The 22,804-nt window shown below is 43.4% G+C and overlaps 1 protein-coding gene across 2 annotated transcripts in view; it reads right to left on the bottom strand.

The window, feature by feature from the left end:
* The window catches only part of LOC115202798 (bifunctional glutamate/proline--tRNA ligase), a 61,679-nt gene that overhangs the window by 28,295 nt on the left and 10,580 nt on the right, over positions 1-22,804 (bottom strand). For both annotated transcript variants that reach the window (XM_029766831.1, XM_029766830.1), the window contains exons 5-15: positions 20,300-20,445; positions 19,997-20,085; positions 19,733-19,859; positions 17,870-18,062; positions 17,503-17,674; positions 9,903-10,136; positions 9,578-9,662; positions 9,277-9,336; positions 6,237-6,347; positions 5,728-5,864; positions 285-492 (exon numbers count right to left, since the gene is read on the bottom strand). In XM_029766831.1, coding sequence (XP_029622691.1) covers positions 285-492; positions 5,728-5,864; positions 6,237-6,347; positions 9,277-9,336; positions 9,578-9,662; positions 9,903-10,136; positions 17,503-17,674; positions 17,870-18,062; positions 19,733-19,859; positions 19,997-20,085; positions 20,300-20,445 — 1,562 coding nt within the window. The remainder of the gene's footprint in view (positions 1-284; positions 493-5,727; positions 5,865-6,236; positions 6,348-9,276; positions 9,337-9,577; positions 9,663-9,902; positions 10,137-17,502; positions 17,675-17,869; positions 18,063-19,732; positions 19,860-19,996; positions 20,086-20,299; positions 20,446-22,804) is intronic.

Below are 22,804 nucleotides of genomic sequence, written 5' to 3'. Positions count from 1 at the left end.
GAGCACAGCTATCAACAGAAAGCCTTCCTAAAGAGAATGGTCATTAGGCCACTTTTTAAAGGAGCCTGTGGTGCCGTCAAGGGGTCCGGGAGGGCATTCCAGAGGCTGGGGGCGGTCAAGCTGAAAACCTGATCCCCCAAGGAGGAATATACTTAATTCTCATAACATTTTTGCAAACAAAAAACACACACACAACACACATCGCAAAGACAACCAGCCTTGACTCGTCGCCACACAAAAACACACACACCTACCCTTGACCCATCCCACCCTTGCTCACCCACCTTGCTTTGTTTGTTGATGTACTCCTTGAAGTCGTCCTCCTTGCCTATGACAGGCTTGGTGATAAGGTGCTGGTAGTTGACGCAGACGGTGGGCAGCAGGGGCGCGCGGGGGGTCTCGGCCAGCCACGTTATCTTGGTGGTCTTCTTGTAGTCCTTGTTCTCCAGGTTCAATTTGCCGTCCAGGGAGGTGACCTTACCGCTGGCATCTCTGGATCACAGAGATCAAGTGAGGTAGTGTGAGGAGGGGGGGATAGGATTTAGGAAGTTGACATTTCTTTTTACCATCATTGTAGATTCGGTAACATTTTACGTAGAGTCAATAATGCATTTTAACGTGACACAGTTCCATTGAGCGAGAGAAAGACAGAAGGAAAATATACAGTGCCTTCAGAAAGTATTCAGACCCCTTGACTTTTTCCACAGTTAGGTTTCAGCCTTATTTTAAAATGTATTAAATATTTTTTTACACCCTCAATCTACACACAATACCCCCTAATTATAAAGCAAAAACAGGTTTAGACATTTTTACTAATTTAGAAAATAAGTAATTATTCAGACCATTTACACAGTACATTGTTGAGGTACCGTTGGCAGCAATTACAGCCTCGAGTCTTCTTGGGTATGACGCTGCAAGTTCGGCACACCTGCATTTGGGGAGTTTCTCCTATTCTTCTCAAGCTCTGTCAGGTTGGATGGGGAGTGTTGCTGCACAGCTATTTTCAGGTCTCTCCAGAGATGTTCAATCGGGTTTAAGTCCAGGCTCTGGCTGGGCCACTCAAGGACATTGAGACTTGTCCGGAAGCCACTCCTGCGTTGTCTTGGCTGTGTTCTTAGGGTCGTTGTCCTGTTGGATGGTGAACCTTCCCCTTGTCTGAGGTCCTGAGCAGGTTTTCATCAAGGATCTCTCTGTACATTGCTTTGTTCATCTTTCCCTCAATCCTGACTAGTCTCCCAGTCCCTACCGCTGAACCCCCCCCCCCCCCCCCCCCCCAAGCATGATGCTGTCCCCACCATGCTTCACTGTAGAGATGGTGCCAGGTTTCCTCCAGATGTAACACTTGACATTCAGGCCAAAGAGTTCAATCTTGGTTTCCATCAGACCAGATAATCTTGTTTCTCAAGGTCTGAGAGTCTTTAGGTGCCTTTTGGTAAACTCCAAGCAGGCTGTCATGTGCCTTTTACTGAGGAGTGGCTTCCATCTGGCCACTCTACCATAAAGACCTGATTGGTGGAGTGCTGCAGAGATGGTTGTCCTTCTGGAAGGTTCTCCCATCTCCACAGAGGAACTCTAGAGCACTGTCAGAGTGACCATGGTTCTTGGTCACCTCCCTGACCAAGACCATTCTCGGAGAACTTCAATGCTGCAGAAATGCTTTGGTACCCGTCCCCAAATCTGTGCCTCGATACAATTCTGTCTCGGAGCTCTACGGACAACTCCTTTGACCTCATGTCTTGGTTTCTGCTCTGACATGCAGTCAACTGTGGGATCTTTATATAGACAGGTGTGTACCTTTCCAAATCTCATGTCCAATCAATTTAATCTACTACAGGTGGACTCCAATCAAGTTGTAGAAACATTGAAGAATGATCAATGGAAACAAGATGCACCTGAGCTCAATTTCAAGTCTCATAACAAAGGGTCTGAATACTAAAGTAAATGCAATATTTCATTATTTTCATTTTTATAAATTTGCAAAAAACCTGTTTTCGCTTTGTCATTATGGGGTATTGTGTGCAGAATGCTCAGGATTTTATATATATATTTTTTTACATTTTGAATAAGGCCTTAACGTAACAAAATGTAGGCTAGTGATGATCCTTGCTGCACGTGGAGAGCCACAGCATATTTAATTTTTACTTTATTTAACTAGGCAAGTCAACTATGAACAAATTCTTATTTTCAATGACGGCCTACTAAGAAGGCAAAAGGCCTCCTACGGGAACGGGGGCTGGGATTAAATAAAATATATATTTTTATACATATACACACACAACGTATCAAGTGATCTTGATTAGTTGAATTTAGTGTTTCACTGCTTAGCTGGTACTGCTGCTACCTGGAACTTGGTGAACACTTGCCTAGGCAAAGCTCTGTGGAATAGCCTTCTGTAAAAAGCTGCAAATCTAAAAAAAAAAATAAAAATAAAAAATATTCTGGTCCCACTTTAAATTAAGTACAATTTATGAAGGCTTTATATAGCATACATAAAAGTTTCAAGCACAAAATAAATGCTTCACAAATCAATAGGATTATGTTATGTTTTATAATGACTCTGTAGCCATGAAGTGCTTTGAAAGGACATGGCTCACATCAACACCACTTTCCCAGAAACACTAGACCCACTCCAATTTGCATACCGCCCAAACAGATGACGCAATCTCTATTGCACTCCACACTGCTCTTTCCCACCTGGACAAAAGCAACACCTACGTGAGAATGCTGTTCATTGACTACAGCTCAGCGTGCAACACCATAGTGCCCTCAAAGCTCATCATTAGCTAAGGACCCTGGGACTAAACACCTCCCTCTGCAACTTGATCCTGGACTTCCTGACGGGCAACCCCCAGGTGGTGAGGGTAGCCTCAACACAGGGGCCCCTCAGGGGTGCGTGCCCCATCCCCTCCTGTACTCCCTGTTCACTCATGACTGCATAGCCAGGCACGACTTCAACACCATCATTAAGTTTGCTGATGACATAACAGTGGTAGGCCTGATCACTGACAACGACGAGACAGCCTATAGGCAGGAGGTCAGAGACCTGACTGTGTGGTGCAAGGTCAACAACCTCTCTCTCTCAATGTGATCAAGACAAAGGAGATGATAGTGGACTACAGGAAAAGGAGGACCGAGCACGCCCCATTCTCATTGACGTGGCTGTAGTGGAAAAGTTGAGAGCTTCAAGTTCCTTGGCGTCCACATCAACAAACTAACATGGTCCAAGCACACCAAGACAGTCGTGAACAGGGCACGACAAATCCTATTCCCCCTCAGGAGACCGAAAATATTTGCCATGGGTCCTCAGATCCTCAAAGGGTTCTACAGCTGCACCAGAGAGCATCCTGATGGGTTGCGTCACCGACTGGTATGGCAACTGCTCTGCCTCCAAGCACAAGGCACTACAGAGGGTAGTGCGAACAGCCCAGTACATCACTGGGGCAAAGCATCTTGCCATCCAGGACCTCTATACTAGGCAGTGTCAGAGGAAGGCCCTAAAAATTGTCAAAGACTCCAGCCACCCTAGTCATAGACTGTTCTCTCTGCTACCGCACAGCAAGCGGTATCGGAGTGCCTAGTCTAGGTCCAAGAGGCTTCTAAACAGCTTCAACCCCCAAGCGATAAGACTCCTGAACATCTAATCAAATGGCTACCCAGACTATTAGCATTGCCCCCCTGCCCTCTTTTACGCTGCTGCTACTCTCTGTTATTATCTATGCTTAGTCACACCGGTACCCTCTGTATATAGCCTCGCTAAACTTTTTACTGCTCCTCTTTGTTACTTTTATTTCTTTTTGTAGGTATTTTTCTTAACTGCATTGTTGGTTAAAGGCTTGGAAGTAAGCAATTCACTAAGGTTTACACCTGATGTATTCTGCGCATGTGACAAATAAAATTCTAATTTTTATTTGATTTGACGTAATTCCCGCGGTTGGGTGAATTGCCAAATGTGACAATGCAGTGGTTCTTCAGCCTGGTCCTGGGGACCCAAAGGGGTGCACAATTTTGTTTTTGCCTTAGCACTATACAGCTGATTCAAATGATCTGATTCAAAGCTTGATGATGAGTTGGTGTGTAGGGCCAATTCAAAAACAAAAATGGGTCCACAGGACCAGGGTTGAGAACCACTGACATAACACACTGTTTATTAGGGATGTAATGATTCACCAATACGCATCGGTCTCCAGTTAAAATGTTTAAGCTGAGTGAATTGGTCCACAAGACCCAAACTGATCCAAATGTAGCATGCATCGGTCATAACATCGACTGAAACATTACTTTGTTGTTGCTTGTACTACTTTCTTTCAACCTTCCGAAAAAATCCCTAATCTTCTGTGACAACTGATGTGTCCTCTACTTCAGTGTCAAACTAAGCATGTAACGGTGTTGACAGTCATTGATCTACAAGTCATTTTGCATCCCGAACAACCCAGGCAATATCAGCCTAGTCAAACTGCGCACTGTTTCAAATGCTGACCAATGAGAGGTTGGCCGCGAGTCACTTTCAGCATTCAAACATTTGTAAAATGGCTTGCGCAAAATTAGGCTTTATCAGTTGAGTGACAACCAATGTAATTTATTACGTTATTGTTATCAAATGCACTGTTGAAAATGGTGTTTTACTGGAATAAAGTAGCCTAAGCAAGCGCCTGAGACAACTCAACTGGCTATATAGCCTACCTGGTGATCGAGGCTTAGCCTACAACAGATTTTATTTTGACTGTGCAGGTTCACTTTCAGCAGTAGTTTTGGTAGTTGTTTTGCTTTAAACAATCAGTGTATATGGTAATTTCCTAGATACACAGGGTAAAGTTGACCATTTCATAATGAGGACAACAACTATTTTTTCTACCCACACCGCACTTCGAAATGCGAGGAAAAGAAAACTTCCAAACCATCTAAACCATTAGATTTTGAGACGGGGGTTAAATCCAAAGTTCTGATATATATTCATTGGCTATGTCAAAGCTAATATTCGATACATAACTAGCTCAAACATTGTGAAACTCAAAAAGTACAAATTAATTAGTGGGTTTGCCTTCCTTATCTGTTGGTGGAGTGGTAGATGCCCAGTTTCCCTTATGGCTCAGCTCAGGTGCCTACATACACCATAGACATATACACGTAGATAAATTTACACACACAGATAGACAAAGAGAGAAGTTCAGAGAGGCCCAGCTCATGAGCTCCATCAGCAGCATATTTTTGAATTTAGAATGGAACATGAATGTGTTTATACAACAAATGTAAGTGAATCGTATCGACTAGCATTGATTTGTTCCTCTAATCCACTGGTCAAACTCATCCCATGGAGGGCCGAGAGTCCGCGGGGTTTCGCTCTTCCCTTGTACTTGATTGATCATTTTGGGTCATTGATTAGTTAGGAACGCCCCTCACCTAGTTGTCTAGGTCTTAATTGAACAAAGATGTAAAGGAAAAAACAAAAACTAGCATACACTCAGCCCTCATAATGAGTTTGACACCCCTGCTCTAATCAACCCGAATCATTTCAAATTAAAACATATCATTCCTGTCTCCTATCGGGGCCCATGTATCTAGATACGTATCAAATGGTCTTGAAAGGGAAATATGCACATCCATAATGTTTTTAGACCATTTTTAAAGTTTGACATGCTCATATAGATGATTTGAGAAGCATTTGTATGGTGCTTATGAAGCCTGTATGTATGCTTTATAAGTTGAACTTTAAGGTGGGATCAATCTTACTTGTGGATCTGGGTGATGATGATGTTTCCCCAGTTGATGAAGGTGACCATCTCTCCCTTTGTGAAGGTCTCTGCATCTGCCCCCTCCACCAGCACCCTGGGTCCGTACCACACTGCTTTCATCCCCACCTCTGTGTTCTGGGAGGGAAAAAAAAAATACACATTTGCCAGGTTTAGTTACAAATGGTATGATGGATTGACTATATTTGGTTTATTTGGCTATATTGGTTAGGTTATTAATTTGGAAAAGATAAAGTTGGTTGATTATTCACATCATATACTCAACTGAGGTATTTTGATTGTGAGGGGAACTCTTTTAGCATTGTCAGAGTAATATACATGTCATACTTTGGCTGCTGAACACTAGATTAGAGTGCAATACTTCTATCTTGTCAGGTTGTGTCCAAAATGACACCATAATTCCTATATAGTGCACTACCTTTGGCTTTTGTATTGTACTTTGTAGGGAATAGTGTGCCACTTCAGTGCAAATAATTGGCATCAAGGTACCTTGGGGTGTTTGACGGCCTCCTTCATCTCCTCTGTTGCCTCAGGGATGACGACAGGAACTGAGTAGGATCCTGACAGGGCCGTGTATCTGGGGGCCACTGGGTCGATAACCTACAGACACACAGAAAAGGGAGAGGTTCATTATTGCAACGGTTTCCTGTGTAGACAGAAAAACTCATTCAATATCCTGACTGAAGACTAGTCCACAGAGGACAGTTCAATTGGACCGGAACATCTTCAACTTATTTCACACTAACCAGCTGAGTCTACAGAGCAGAAGGGTACTGTGCTGGCCTGGTTATGCATCCACCATAGTTGTTGGAACCATGCAGGAAACAACAAAGTGAAAGGAAAATACCCAACCCAGCACAGTACGGCTTGGCTCAAGTGTCAAAATAGTATTTCTCTGGGCAAGTGAACAGAAATACTTTCACCATACACACCATTGAAGGAAGAAAAGAAGGGGTGGATGGTGGTGACAGAGTACAGGGACGACATGAAGGATAGAACGTAGAGGGGGAGCCAGTTTTACAGTATGTATTGCCAACTACACAGACTAAAGGCAAAATGGGAGCATCTATAACCATGGGGAGCGGAGGACCTCTGAATTTTTCACATCCTGTAGCCTAGTAAAAACAGAGCCTAACAATGCACTGCTGTCATGTTATATACAGGTATGCCGGTGCCACCAAAGGTTTTCCTAATCAGAGTTTATAGATACTAGTAGTCTTCCAAAATATGTCTGCCAAAATCAAGTGAACAGTCACTTTTGAAGACTACTAGAATCCACTGTTTTCCTTGTGCTAGTCACCTCCACACCTCAAAGCTGCCAGTTGTGGGAATGGGAGGTGGCCGGAAAATCAAGGACACATAAGCAATGGGACAGGAGTGTCTTGGAGAGCAGTATGGGGGTAGGGGAAGAAAGTTCACTTTGTAGGGATGTTCTTCTCAGAAGTGACTAGGAGTCAGACTTCAGAATGAGCTTAACATTTGCTCCGAGTGGGATTTAAACAAAATTATTGTTGTAGAATTTATGAAAATGCAGATTGGAGAAGACGGGGGAGGGACAGGATGGAAAGCACAAAGATGGAGGGAAGGAGGAGGAGTACCTTGATACAGCTAATTGGCAGCTTGGAAACAGAAAGTGAGATGCAGTTCAATGTCAAACGAGAGAGAGACTGGAGGTTCGGAGTGGGTAAGACAAGTTCAGACAGGATCGGGTACATCTACTACATCCCTCCCCTCCTCATTGCCAATATCATGGGCTTAGAGGGGAAATAAATGTCTTCCTTAGATATAATATATGACATACATAGCAGTGTTTAAATCATTTCTGGTTTAGAAGAATGGGGTGTTTGTATATTGGACACAAAAAAATGGCAGCTTGACAACAACTAGCCCCCCTGACCATGGCAGAGCGCTTTTTGATGACATCATCCAGCCCAGATGCATAGGTGCGCAAATTTAAGAGGAGGCAGTTACTGCATGCGGACAGACAATGGAATGCCAAGATTTACATGAAATTCTGAAAGGTAGCGAGGGGTGTATAAATTAGGGGGATATGATTGCAATGAATGTTACTCAGATAGTGCTGAGTTATATTATCTGTGGCAAAAAAACAAAAAATAGTGGGTGTCAAACTGATTTAAGTTCTAGAAGTATTTGGCCGATTTTTCTTCGCATGTAAAAAAAATATATCTATTTCTTTTACATACAAAAAAAAAAAAAAAAGAAAAGAAATCTGCCAAATACTTCTAGAACTTAAATCAGTTTGTGACACCCACGATGTATAAAGTATGCTGGACGGTGACATTCACATTTATTTTGAGAGAAACTTGTTTCATGATCACATCTATCAAACGTAAAGGCTAATGAATTGGACAGGAACCTAGCGCCTCCTCAAACCGTAGCGTCGGTTTTCATGGGCCTTAAGTCTATTCGTGGAATAAAAATGATGTTTAGTGGAGATTCTCCATTGAGCATTTTTTTTTGTCCAGAACTACACTTAATCTGGGTCTTTGAAACTGACCCTTATAGTTAGGTAAGAAGACGATTGAAAAGTTGTACATTTTTAATTTAACGTCCCCTCTAAGTTTAAACCACTGACAGGAGCTACGTCATGAAGAGGGAATGTGCAGGAAGATTTTATGTTTGTGCTTTTCTAATAACCAATTCGACTGGGTTCATGCAAGTGACTGATTCATCGTGCCTGAGAGGAATCCTCACTATTAGAATAAGCAATTTGGCAGTACGCCCAGAACATTGTTTTGAGAATCAAAAGGGATATCTCAGTTTCAAGGTCTCAGCTTGGAGAGAAGAAGCCTCGTGAGGTCGTTCACATGTATGAACCAGTATTGGTCGGTCACATGCATGAACCAAACGTTAATGATGAATTAATTATGAATGATGAATAAGATAAATCATGCAAATGTAGCTTGTCTGTGTAATCAGTATATAAGAGATCTAACGGGACTGCCCAGGTGGAGCTCGCTTCAGACCAGTACTTTATGCATCTAAGTATGACTGTGACATCTCCAGCTTGCTGACAATAAAAAATGATTCATTTAAGATTGACTTCAGGTGTCCCTGTGTAGAATTTCCTGGACAGAAGGATGGAAAGTGGGGGATGAAAGGAGGAAAAGGAGTAAAGCAGAGGAGAAAAAGAGCAGCACAAGACAAGGAAGGCAGCAATGCAAGCTGTGAGTAGGCACCCTGTCAAAGGAACCATGTGTGTGTGCACGTGAAACAAGCTTCCTTAGGGATTGAAAGCATTTCATTTCGCTCCAACCAAAACCTTCAATAATTGAACATTTCTAAAACCTCCAATACAGTCTTGTCAAATCTACCAACAATGCATTTTCCCCTCATGCCACCGATTTTCATATATAGGATGGGCGGGATGTGACCAGCTTCAACCCTACAGTGGGTTTCAAAGTGGCAGGCTTTAATTAGGATCAAGTGGCAGGATTCAATCAGGATCAGCCCAAATGGGTATATAGGGAGTATGTGGAGGGGAATATCAGTGTCCATGCATGCATACCTTCTTGTTGAAGGCCCAGATCTTGTCCCATTCCATGTTGACCACGGACCTGGATCCACCCTGGGTGAGTGGGGGGGGAAAAACAAAATAAGGTTTCAAAGAAGGAATCAACAAGGGAATAAAAAGGGGGGAATACAGGTTAAAAACCTGAAACTAGGATGGGATGAACTTCAACATCCCCAAGGTTCTTAGACACACACATAGTTCATTAATATCTGAGGAACCACTGAGTACTAGAAAGCAGTTTAGACAGTCATTTCTCAAAACGGGGTTGTACATAGCAACACACACACACACACACCTGGGCAGCGATGAACTGCTTGAGGCCCTCGACAGTCATTCCTCTGCGCAGGACACCTCTGACAGTTGGGAAGCGAGGGTCGTCCCTGAGGGAGAGGGAAAACAAATAATGAAGATTTTCTTATACCAACTGATCTCAAAAATCTACTCCATCAGCGAAAAGCGACTATTTATTCCAGAGAGATTGTTTTTTAAAACAGAGTGGTACTTCCTGTACTTGTCAAATTAGAACACAGGTCTTCATTTACAGATGCATACAATTTTGCTATGGTGTGTCCTACTGAACCCAACACCCTGTCGTGTGGAAAGGATATTAGTGGACTCACCAGCCATCGACGTAGCCCTGGTCAACGAACCAGGTGAGCTTGCGCTTGGAGAGCACAGTGTTGTTGAGGTTGAGCCGGGCGTACTCCCAGATGTAGGGCTTGCGCAGACGCAACGCCTCGATCACCCAGTAGAACTGGTCGTCGCGATCGTGGTACTCTGTTGTGCGCAGCGCATGAGTCACGCCCTCCACACTGTCAACGATGGGGCAGGCAAAGTCGTACGTGGGGTACACCCTGGGGGAGGGGTAGAGAGAGGGTTGAGTCACTATTTTGGAAAAGAGGATGCTTCTATACTGTCCCCCTGTATGTCTTCATGAAATGTGTGAAGCCTGTAATGCACCTTTGTGAGCTGCTGCACAGGACATACAATATTTGCCAGGCGTGAGCCAAGAGTGATACCAGTATTTCCCCTACATTCATTCAGCAGCGGTGGGCAGGCAAAAATATTTCAGTGTAACCTTGAAGTGACTAAAACCATACAAAGTATGTATAAAAAAAATAATGGAGCTATATATTTTTAGAAGATCATCTTTAAGGAATAAAAACTAGACAGTCGGGGAGAATCAAAAATATGTTGCATGGGGTCCTTCATTGATTTTGTTGCGCTTGAGTGACTGACAGTATAACATTGCAAAATGTGTAGATTTGCAGGAAATAAGCTTTAAAACAGCAACATTTCACCCACGCCCTATGAATGGCGCCGGAGGGGATGGCTGCCATTTTACGGGCTCCTAACCTGTGCTATTTTGTTAGTTTTTTCTCATTGTTTGTAACTTGTTTTTTACATAATGTTGCTGCTACCGTCTGTCATGACCGAAAATAAATTCTGGACATCAGAACAGCGATTACTCACCTCGAAATGGACAATAATCATTTTTTTTAAACGAGTCCGGCGCCAAGGATATACTGCTTTCTCGGGAACAGGCCCATTTGTGTGAAGAAAAGACGGAGAAAAGGGGGGGCCGAGGTCGGGCTGCCTTCTGTGAATTCATAGGCGAGTGAGTAAACCTCCAATACCATCCGTTCTATTGGCCAACGTGCAATCATTGGAAAACAAAATGGATGATATACGATCAAGACTATCCTACCAACGGGATATTAAAAACAGTAATATCTTATGTCCCACCAAGTCATGGCTGAACGACGACACGGATAATATAGAAATGGCGGGATTTTCCACACATCGGCAGGACAGACAAGCTACGTCTGGTGAGACAAGGGGCAAGGGTGTGTGTCTATTTGTCAATAACAGCTGGTGCGCGATGTCTAATATTAAAGAAGTCTCGAGGTATTGCTCACCTGAGGTAGAGTACCTTAAGATAAGCTATAGACCACACTATCTACCAAGAGTTCTCATCTATATTATTCGTAGCAGTCTATTTACCACCACAAACCAATGCTGGCACTAAGACTGCACTCAACCAGCTGTATAAGGCCATAACCAAACAAGAAAATGCTCATCCAGAGGCGCCGCTCCTAATGGCCGTGGACTTTAATGCAGGCAAACTTAAATCCGTTTTACCTCATTTCTACCAACATGTCACATATACAACCAGAGAAAGAAAATAATAATAATAATACACTAGACCACCTTTACTCCACACAAAGACGCATACAAAGCTCTCCCTCCATTTGGCAAATCTGACCATAATTCTATCCTCCTGATTCCTGCTTACAAGCTAAAATTAAAGCAGGAAGTAGCAGTGATTTGATCAATACGGAAGTAGTCAGATGAAGCAGATGCTAAGATACAGGACTGTTTTGCTAGCACAGAGTGAAATATGTTCCAGGATTCATCCAATGGCATTGAGGAGTACACCACCTCAGTATTCGGCTTCATCAATAAGTGTATCGACGACGTCGTTCCCACACGTACATATCCCAACCAGAAGCCATGGATTACAGGCAACATCCGCATCAAGCTAAAGGCTAGAGCTGCCGCTTTAAAGGAGCGGGACTCTAATCCGGACGCAAATTCCGCTACGCCCTCAGACGAACCATCAAACAGGCAAAGCGTCAATACAGGACTAAGATCGAATCGTACTACACCTGCTCTGATGCTCGGCAGATGTGGCAGGGCTTGAAAACTATTACAGACTACAAATGGAACCCGAGCCACGAGCTGCCCAGTAACGCAAGCTTACCAGACGAGCGAAATAACTTCTATGCGTGCTTCGAGGCAAGCAATACTGAAGCATGCATGATGTGCACTAGCTGTTCTGGATGACTGTGTGATAACGCTCTCGGTAGCCGATGTGAACAAAACCGTTAAACAGGTCAACATTCACAAAGCCGCAGGGCCAGACGGATTACCAGGACATGTACTCCGAGCATGCGCTGACCAACTGGCAAATGTCTTCACTGACGTTTTCAACCCCTCCCTGACCGAGTCTGTAATACATACATATTTCAAGCAGTCCACCATAGTCCCTGGGCCCAAGGAAGCGAAGGTAACCTGCCTAAATGATTACCGCCCTGTAGCACTCACGTCGGTAGCATGAAGTGCTTTGAAGGGCTGGTCATGGCTCACATCAACAGCATAATCCCGGATACCCTAGACCAGGGGTGCCCAACCAGTCGATCGCAATCTACTGGTTGATCGCGGAGTGTTTGCCAGTCGATCGTGAGATTATTATACATCTACTAAAATTCAGCCACACAAATCAATGCCTACAATCTCTTTCTGTTTTAACGTTTGACAGTCCTCCATTCACAGCAATGTCTCAAAAGTCACATGATTTACATAAAATATGACCAGTCCCTGCCCACTTATTGACGTATGCTTAGTTAACGTGATCAGATTCCGACCAGCCAACTCCAAGTCGAGGTTATGGTGATGCCAGGCAGGTAGCTTGCTAACTTTGTAGACCGATTCGATCTTAAGTTGTGTGGTCGACAGCAGCAATAATGAGTGAAGGGAAGGATACCAAAAAAAACAAAAAAAACAACGTATAATTTCCACAAGGAATGGGAGGATTATTTTTTCGTCAGGTCAAACTCAAAATGCCTGTGCCTCATCTGCCATAATAGCATCGCTATCCCAAGGTAACATAAAACAACATTTTAAAACCACACAAAACCCAGGAGAGATTTTCCAGCAAAGACTGAATTACGAACAAGAAAAGGTACAAGTAAAACAACCAAAAAAATCAACTTGCAGCGCAGCAGTCAATTTTCACAAGGCCTGTGACCAAAGGGAAGGCGGCAACCATAGCATCTTATTATCTTAGTTATCACTGCGTAATTCATCAGTAAGCTTTGAGCCGGAAGATGCTAAACATGAAAGAGGTGGATGTTGCGATGAAGATTGTGTGTTCTATTCGAGCATGAAACCTACAGCGGACTCTATTTCGCACTCACTTAGAAGAGACTGAAGCGGAGAACACAGACCTGCTGCTGCACACGGATATAGTGAGTTGTTGTCTGAAATGAAGGAGTTTCTCAAGGTTTCCAAACATCCAGAATATGCACAGCTAGAGGACACACAGTGGCTCCTGGATTTAGCTTTTCTCACTGACCTAACTTACATGCTTAATGAATTGAATGCAGGGCTGCAAGGAAAAGGCAAACATGTAACCGACATGATCAGCTCTGTGAACATTTAAATGCAAACTACAACTGCTCACAAGAAAGCTGCAAGGTAAGGACCTGCACTTCTTTCAACACATGCATTCAGAACTTGAACGACAGGGCAAGGACACAGCACAGGTTTACAATGCACGTTACGTGGAGCAAGTCCAGAGTATCTTATCTGAGTTTGACAGTCGTTTCTCTGACTTTGCATCACTTGAGCCTATTGCCACTTATATGTTTTTTCCATTTGGCACAGACATAAATGTGGAAGTCATTGCCTCCAAAATGGGATCACTTTTTCAGTTGGACACCACTATAGCAGAAACTGAAATTCTCACCATTCAAAATGACATTCAGCTGAAATCCAGGGCAGCCACTGAGATGAAGGAAGAGTTCTGGGAACTACTGCTAGAGGAGAAGTATCCCAACATAAGAAGATGTGCTCTCAACTTCTCAGCCCTTTTTGGATCAACCTACCTCTGAGTCTGCATTTTCTCACATGAAGATAATAAAGTCCAAGTACAGATCTACTATGACTGATGACCAACTTGTGGCCTGCATGAGACTTGCAACAAGCTGCTACAGCCCTGACTAAGAAAAACGACTTGCCTCCACTCAATGCCAAAAAACACACTAAGGTAGGAAAGTAAATGAGTTGCACTTATTTGTGGAAAACATGTTTTTGGTCCACATTATATTTGGGTATCAAATAGGTATCATAGCAGCAGGTCCATACTCAGTGGTGTGTTGCGTTTCATACATGTTTTTGGTTGGTTTAGAGACTGGTAGATCTCATCAGGATGGCAAATGAAAAAGTAGATCTCACGTCAAAGAAGGTTGGGCACACCTGCCCTAGACCCACTCCAATTCTCATACTGTCCAAACAGATCCACAGATGACGCAATCTCAATCGCACTCCACACTGCCCTTTCCCACCTGGACAAAAGGAACAGCTATGTGACAATGCTATTCATTGACTACAGCTCAGCGTTCAACACCATAGTGCCCTCAAAGCGCATCATTAAGCTAAGGACCCTGGGACTGAACACCTCCCTCTGCAACTGGATCCTGGACTTCCTGACGGGCCAACCCCAGGAAGTAAGGGAGGAAACAACATTGCCACGCTGATCCTCAAGACTGGGGCCTCTCAGGGGTGCGTGCTTAGTCCACTCCTGTACTCCCTGTTCACCCACGACTGCATGGCCAAACACAACTCCAACACCATCATTAAGTTTGCTGATGACAACAGTGGTAGGCCTGAATATCGACAACGATGAGACAGCCTATAGGGAGGTCAGAGACAACAACCTTTCCCTCAATGTGAGCAAGACAAAGGAGCTGATTGTGGACTGCAGGAAAAGGCAGGTCGAACAGGCCCCCATTAACATTGACGGGGCTGTAGTGGAGCGTGTCGGGAGCTTCAAGTTCCTTGAAGCATGGTCCAAAAACACCAGGACAGTCGTGAAGAGGGCACGACAACGCCTATTGCCCCTCAGGAGAAGGAAAATATTTGGCATGGGTCCCCAGAAAGTTCTACAGCTGCACCATCGAGAGCATCCTGACAGGCTGCATCGCCGCCTGGTATGGCAACTGCTCAGCCTCCGACCGCAAGGCACTACAGAGGGTAGTGCGTACGGCCCAGCACATCTCTGGGGCCAAGCTTCCTGCCATTCGGGACCTCTAAAAATCAGGCAGTGTCACAGGAAGGCCCTAAAAATTGTCCCAAGACTCCAGTCACCCAAGTCAAACTGTTCTATCTGCTACCTCATGACAAGCGGTACCGGAGCGCCAAGTCTAGGACTAAAAGGCTCTTTAACAGCTTCTACCCCCAAGTCATAAGACATTTTACATTTACGTCATTTAGCAGACGCTCTTATCCAGAGCGACTTACAAATTGGTGCATTCACCTTATGATATCCAGTGGAACAACCACTTTACAATAGTACATCTATATCTTTTTTGGGGGGGAGGGGGGGTTAGAAGGATTACTTAATCCTATCCCAGGTATTCCTTAAAGAGGTGGAGTTTCAGGTGTCTCCGGAAGGTGGTGATTGACTGCTGAACAATTAATCAAATGGCCACCGGACTATTGACTTTGACCCCCCCCACCATTTGTTTTTACACTGCTGCTATTCCCTGCTTATCATCTATGCAGTCACTATACCCCTACCTGCATGTACAAATTACCTTGACTAACCTGTACCCCTGCACATTGACTCGGTACAAGTACCCCCTGTATATAAGCTCGATATTTTGTGATACTTTTAACTTTTGTTTATTTGGTAAATATCTTATCTCTTTCTTGAACTGCATTGTTGGTTAAAACCTGTTGAGGCCAGGGGGCAGGATCTTATCCCGGTATTGGGATTCATTGTCATGTGACCATGGCGGGGAATTCAAAACTGCAAGAGTAATCATTTCAAATAATCAAATAATCAACTATTTTCCTCCATTTGAAAGATATATCTCCTAAATCTAACCACGCTGTCCGATTTTCAGAGGCTTTACGGAGAATGCATAAAGTTAGGTTATGTGAGGAGAGTACATTGACAATAGCTGCGTGTAATGTTTAGCCAATTCAAAGAAGGGCATCAACAGACAGAAAACTAGCTAGAATTATGCACTTACCTTTGACAATCTGCATCAGATGACACTCATAGGACATTATGTTAGACAATACATGCATTTTTAGTTCCATCAAGTTCATATTTATATCCAAAAACAGCATTTACAGTCACGGTGAAATTCAGATTTTTTTTCGGCTCGAATGCTCCCAGTGAATCCAGCATTACAAATCACGGAATTACTATTCGAAAACATTGGTAAATTATAATATTGTCATTCAAAGAATAATATATTATCATCTCGTAATTGCTACCGAATGGCCAGATCTCAAAATAACTTTACTGGGAAATCACATTTTGCTATAAACTGGGTACTATGCTAACAACATAAGCTAAGCTATAAGCTAAGCTAAGCTATACCGTTAGCATTAGCATCATCTAATATCGATAATAACATTCTAAATATCCCCTTACCTTTGATTATCTCCATCAGAAGGCGCTGCCAGCGATCCCAGGTCCAGAACAAATGTGGTTTCTTTTGATAAAGTTCATAATTTATGTCCAAATAGTTAGCGTTCAGTAGGCTCCCACAAAATGAGGTGGGCAGTGTAAAGTCACGCCGAAAAGCTAAAAAAAACCTAGTAAATAATCTATTTATGTTTGTTCAAACATGTCAAACGTTGTTTAGCATTAATCTTTTGGTCCATTTTTAAAGTGAAACATCAGTAAACATCAGTAATATTTTCACACAACCTATCAAGTGTCTAGAATAAACGATTATGACAAAGACACTCTTCTCAGATTCATGCGCAGGCGCAAAAAATGAAGTGATGACGTGTCAACTTGTAAGCATTCTAATTCGGTCTGTATTCATCACAGATGCTTCAAACAACTTTCTAAAGATCGTTGACATCTAGTGGAAGCAGTAGGAGTTGCGAACTGAATCCTTTCTCACTGTGGTATCTTTAAAACAATGACACTAAATAGTACAGTCACAAAATTCTCTTTTTTTTAAATCTATTTTTCACAGGTTTTTGCCTGCAATATGAGTTTTGTTATACTTACAGACACCATTCAAACTGTTTTAGAAAATTCAGAGTGTTTTCTATCCGAATGTGTTAATAATATGCATATCCTAGCTTCTGAGTTGGTGTAGGAGGCAGTTAAAAATGGGCACATATTGTTTTCAAAATTCTCAATACTGCCCCCGTGGCCCGTAGAGGTTAAGGGCTTGTAAGTAAGCATTTCACAGGAAGGTCTACACCTTGTTTTTCAGCTAATGTACAAATAAAGTTTGATTTGATTAGATTTTTTTGGTATTGCAAAACCTGTCCTTAAGACTTTATAAAAAATTTAAAAATATCAACAGAAATCCTTTATTTGCTAGTGCATTAGGCTAAATAATTGTAAAAAGTGCATTAATTCCATTTTAAAAAAGTTGGTAGCATGCCGTGTCCCCCTACCTGTAGGTGCTGCCAGTGCGGGGGTGGGGGGCATTCTTACAGCGGTAGAGGGTGGGGTCGCGCATGCAGCCGTTGTTGGAGGCCATGTCAATCTTGGCCCGCATGCAGCACGTCTGGCCGTACTCCGTGCCCGCCTTCATCTCCTCCCACATCTTCAGGTTCTGCTCCACCGCTGGGGGAGAGCGAGAAAGGGGTGAAGATGCAATGAGTGAAAACAATGAGTGCTGCAGTTATCAGAATTACTTCCACATGCCCTGTGAAATTACGCCATGTGGCTACAACTATCAAATCGTTTCAGATCTAACAGGGCCTACAGATTAAGGGTGATGTTGGAATTCAGCCATTGCTCCACTCCTATTCCACTTACAGTTGCTGCGGTGGCGGGACTCGGTGCGCTGTTCCCTTGCCGCCTTCATCTGCTCTGGGGGTGTGTCATCGATGTAGGCCTTGCCCTCCCTCAGCAGCTGCTCCGCCATGCCCTGGATGCGAGGGAAGTGGTCGCTGGTGTAGGTGAACTGGTCAGGCTTGATCTGCAACATGGCCACGTCCTCCAGGATCACCTATGATAAAACAGAGGGAACAGGTGGATAGAGTTTCCAGGGGTTTCATTAAAACCACTTGCATTGCATCACTTCAAAGCAGCCCCGAAAAGTCCAAGGCACACCAAGTCTTTTTTCAGGCCAGTTATACTCAGAGATGGAAACACAAAAGTCTGTCTTTAGGCCAAGCAATTCATACAGTGGAAACATGCCATCAGAGTTCAATTCTGAGTTTAAATAAACATGTGAAACACACACTTTCAGATTGATGTCAATGGAGACTTCTACGAACATTTGAGTAAGGCACAAGGATCTCAGGTCAGAATAGCACTTGGGTTGGGCGATGTCAACCTTTGTCCTATTGTGATTATGGACCCAGAAAGCATTGAGATATATCTATCTATCTATCCCTGCTATCGCCTCTTATTGGCCAACCCCTCCCCCAAAACTCATCTAAAAACGCCAGTTGGCCTATTACCCAAAAACGAATGAACTGGATGAATCCTAACGTTGTCGATAGCCTGGGCAAAGGCTAAGTGCCGGCACATTTTTTAATATTCCTTTCTGGTGGAGGAGCTTCTGCATGAAACAGGTGTGTGTTTGTCTTAGTGGGGCGCACATGATGGAGCAGTGACAGTCTAGTAAGTAGGTTATACATCATGGGCTGGATAGAAGCAGTCTACTGTATTCAGAACTGGATAATAATTGCTTTATTTGCCTCATAAAATAATAGTAAATAAACAATATTGTTTGTTCCATCTCTCATAAAGCCGTGATTGAAAATAGCCTATAGGATTAGGCTATAAACTTCTTCGGGATCGGTGTCCCTTCCACAGGACGGTTGAGCTAACTTAGGCTAATGCGATAAGCATGAGGTTTGTAAGTAACAAGAACATTTCCCAGGACATAGACATATCTGATATTGGCAGAAAGCTTAAACTCTGTTACATTCATTGTTTGGTCAGGAGAAAGCCATGCATAAAACAATAAAAGTGTAGCCTGCAGCCCAAAGTCAAATTAAGAGAGAAGATAATATAGGCCACGTTTTTTAAAACAGCTAGAGAAAAGATAGTTAAGGTGTGTCCATTATAATAAAAAAAAATATTAGGTTAGGTTTAGGCTATATATAGCCTAAGACTGATAATGCATCCGACAGCGGGGGAAAAAATAAATTCTCTGACTGGACATTTTGTGCCGCTTTGGATTTCTCCGCTCCGTCTGGATAACATATTCAATAACTATTTCAATAACTGTTTCAATAACATATTTATTGAAATAGTAATTTTCCTATTTGCTATAGCCTATGTGTGCTGCCCTGCTGTGCGCTACGAGGCTCCGTTCTTTACTGCGCAGACCAATTCAAGTTCAAATAGGCTAAACACTAAATGATCGCCTGTCACATCACGATGTTGTCACCATCAACGAGGCTGTAAATCATCGTCGATGCTATCGTAATATCGCCCAACCCTAAATACCACCCTGTATCAGCATGGAGGAGATTTTCCCAAATGCGTTGTAGCTAACGTGGTACTTCATTTCTCTCGTTATATTGCCTCAATGTGTAAGCAATTCTTCAACGTGCATGTAGACAGTATTTTCACACTTGATGGTTTATAAATCAAGAGAAAATAACTGACATGAAACAATTTAGCTAACCAAAAGAAAATAAAAAGGGACATTTGGGGCAATACCTTCTCAAAGTCCTCCTTCTCCTTCTCAGGGTTGGTGTCATCGAAGCGCATAATGAGCTTGCCCTTGAATGTCACCTGGTAGTGCTGGTTGAGCAGGGCAGCCTTGGCGTGGCCAATGTGCAGGTACCTGAGAGAGAGAGGAATAGAAATATTAATACAAGTAATAGCTATACATTTCCCCTTTTAAAATGTTAAAAATACATTCTCCTGTTTGTTCCTACTGAACACAACACTGTTGTTTTAGTGCCAAGTGGTGACACTCACCCGCTGGCCTCAGGGGGGAAGCGAACCACCACTTTTCCCATCTCGGCTCCCGGCAATTCCACAAACTTGCCCAAGTCCTGCTTCTTCTCCTGTTCCTCAGAGAGTAGGGACACAGAGAGGAGGATACAGTCAGAGGGATTTGGGAATGCATGCATGCTTGATTTAAGTGTAAGTTTGTGTGAAGTGTGCAGATTTCAAGCTAGGACTCCACTCTTTACATTGGATTTACAGACAGAAATCCATTATTTCCAATGCAAAGAGGAGACATAGAGCGAGTTTACCTTTGGCAATTGTGTTACTTACATCGGACTTGCGAGGAGTGGCCTTGCTGTTGGCATACTTGTTGCCCACTGCAGTAAAGGGCACCTGGGAGCCCAGGAAGGAAAACCAGCGAGCCACGTGAGAGAACGCCCCCGCCTGCTTCTGGATTGACTGCCACTCGTAGCTACCTGTACGGACACACGTGTGAGTGTGTAAGAGAGAAAGAGAGAGGGCGAGAACATACAACTGTCAAGTCCAAAATCAATGACTAGCCTCGGCCCCTCTACATCAGATAGATGTTATCAATATAGCTCTGTGCATCTAGTACAAGGTGCATCTAAATAGTTTAGTTTTTAGATGCACACTATGTATATTTGCCTGCGCTATTATGTATGACTGTCTACACTGTGGTGACTTTGCCCAGTTGGGTGAGGTTTATGACCCCCCCATAAATAACCTTTCCCCCTTTTCTCTCCACTCTACAGAATGGACTCTTGGAAATCTCTGTGTTACCACAGAGAAAGTACGGTATTATCAAAAGGTTGGGGAATGGAACAATATTTCCCTTTCTCAACCAGTTGAAAGTGTCCGTTGGTACTTAAAGAATACGATGTCAGATCAGTTGTTGTCTGCAACATTATATCTGATGATATGACAACAAATTGAATCTTGGAAAATCAACATTCTAGTTAGATTCACATGGAATTGTTGTGCAATTTAAATATGAAACTATTTGTGAGAAGATGAAATGTGATTGTAGCTTCTAAATGAGAGAATTGTTTTCATAAGTAAACTTATGCTCACTCAGTGGCCACGCTCAAGTGAACAGACATTGGTTGAGAACTATAAAACACACCCTTCTCTCCCCCAGTACAAAAGCCGTTGACAGAAGTCAACCTCAGTTCCCGATGACATGAGGACTGGTGTCCATACGTTTGAAAGGGCTAATTTCAAATACAAAACTAAAGATATTAACATTTAGTTCCATGAAATGTTAGGACTGCTGTCCTGACATTTAAAAGGGTGAATCTCAACGTGGAGCTGACAATCACCACACAGAAATGGTTAATTTCAACTAGACCAGCCAGAATACAGTGAGATCTGATTGTGGCAACTTGGTATGAACTTTGATGATTATTCCCTAAAGAAGAAGTGATAACTCAACGTCTAGGAGGTATCAGCTGCAGCTGTAAACGTACGTGGCCTAAGAAAGGACAGACAATCTCCTAATAACAACAGGGTACTTTAACGTATCTGCTCTACAACACCACGACCAGAAAGATTCTTCAAAAAGGACAATGGCGATCTCTGCTTGGTGAACCAGTCTTCCATCTTCGACCCATCTATCGAAGCGCAGCTCGGAGTAAATAAATATATAGCATTTTCCTTTTCCGAATGGCCGGTTATTAGAATGCATAAGATTCTGTATTTACGGTATGATAGCTTCTCAAGGTCCGATAGAGACCCAATCCCTTTGTCTTCCCTCTCTTTCATTGAAACCCAACCCCCTTCCTTTGTGTAACCAGCCATCATATCGGGTTAGCCCACTAAGGGCTTTTATGACAGGACAGATCATAAACTCAGCAAAAAAAAGAAACGTCCTCTCACTGTCAACTGCGTTTATTTTCAACAAACTTAACATGTGTAAATATTTGTATGAACATAAGATTCAACAACTGAACAAGTTCACAGACATGTGACTAACAGAAATGGAATAACGTGTCCCTGAACAAAGGGGGGTTCAAAATCAAAAGTAACAGTCAGGATCTGATGTGGCCACCAGCTGCATTAAGTACTGCATTGCATCTCCTCCTCATGGACTGCACCAGATTTGCCAGTTCTTGCTGTGAGATGTTAACCCACTCTTCCACCAAGGCAACTGCAAGTTCCCGGACATTTCTGGGGGGCATGGCCCTAGCCCTCACCCTTCGATCCAACAGGTCCCAGATGTGCTCAATGGGATTGAGATCCGGGCTCTTCGCTGGCTATGGCAGAACACTGACATTCCTGTCTTGCAGGAAATCACACACAGAACGAACAGTATGGCTGGTGGCATTGTCATACTGGAGGGTCATGTCAGGATGAGCCTGCAGGAAGGGTACCACATGAGGGAGGAGGTCTTCCCTGTAAATGCACAGCGTTGAGATTGCCTGCAATGACAACAAGCTCAGTCCAATGATACTGTGACACATTGCCCCAGACCACGACGGACCCTCCACCTCCAAATCTATCCTGCTCCAGAGTACAAGACTCAGTGTAACGCTCATTCCTTTGACGATAAACGCGAATCCGACCATCACCCCTGGTGAGACAAAACCGCCACTCATCAGTGAACAGCACTTTTTGACAGTCCTGTCTGGTCCAGCGACGGTGGGGTTGTGCCCATAGGCGACGTTGTTGCCTGTGATGACTGGTGAGGACCTGCCTTACAACAGGCCTACAAGCCCCTAGTCCAGCCTCTCTCAGCCTATTGCGGACAGTCTGAGCACTGATGGAGGCATTGTGCATTCCTGGTTTAACTCGGGCAGTTGTTGTTGCCATCCTGTA

Source organism: Salmo trutta, chromosome 12 (assembly GCF_901001165.1).
Source record: "Salmo trutta chromosome 12, fSalTru1.1, whole genome shotgun sequence".
NCBI lineage: Eukaryota > Metazoa > Chordata > Actinopteri > Salmoniformes > Salmonidae > Salmo > Salmo trutta.
The sequence above is the reverse complement of the archived record's forward strand: the minus strand, read 5'-3'. Positions and strand labels throughout refer to the sequence as shown.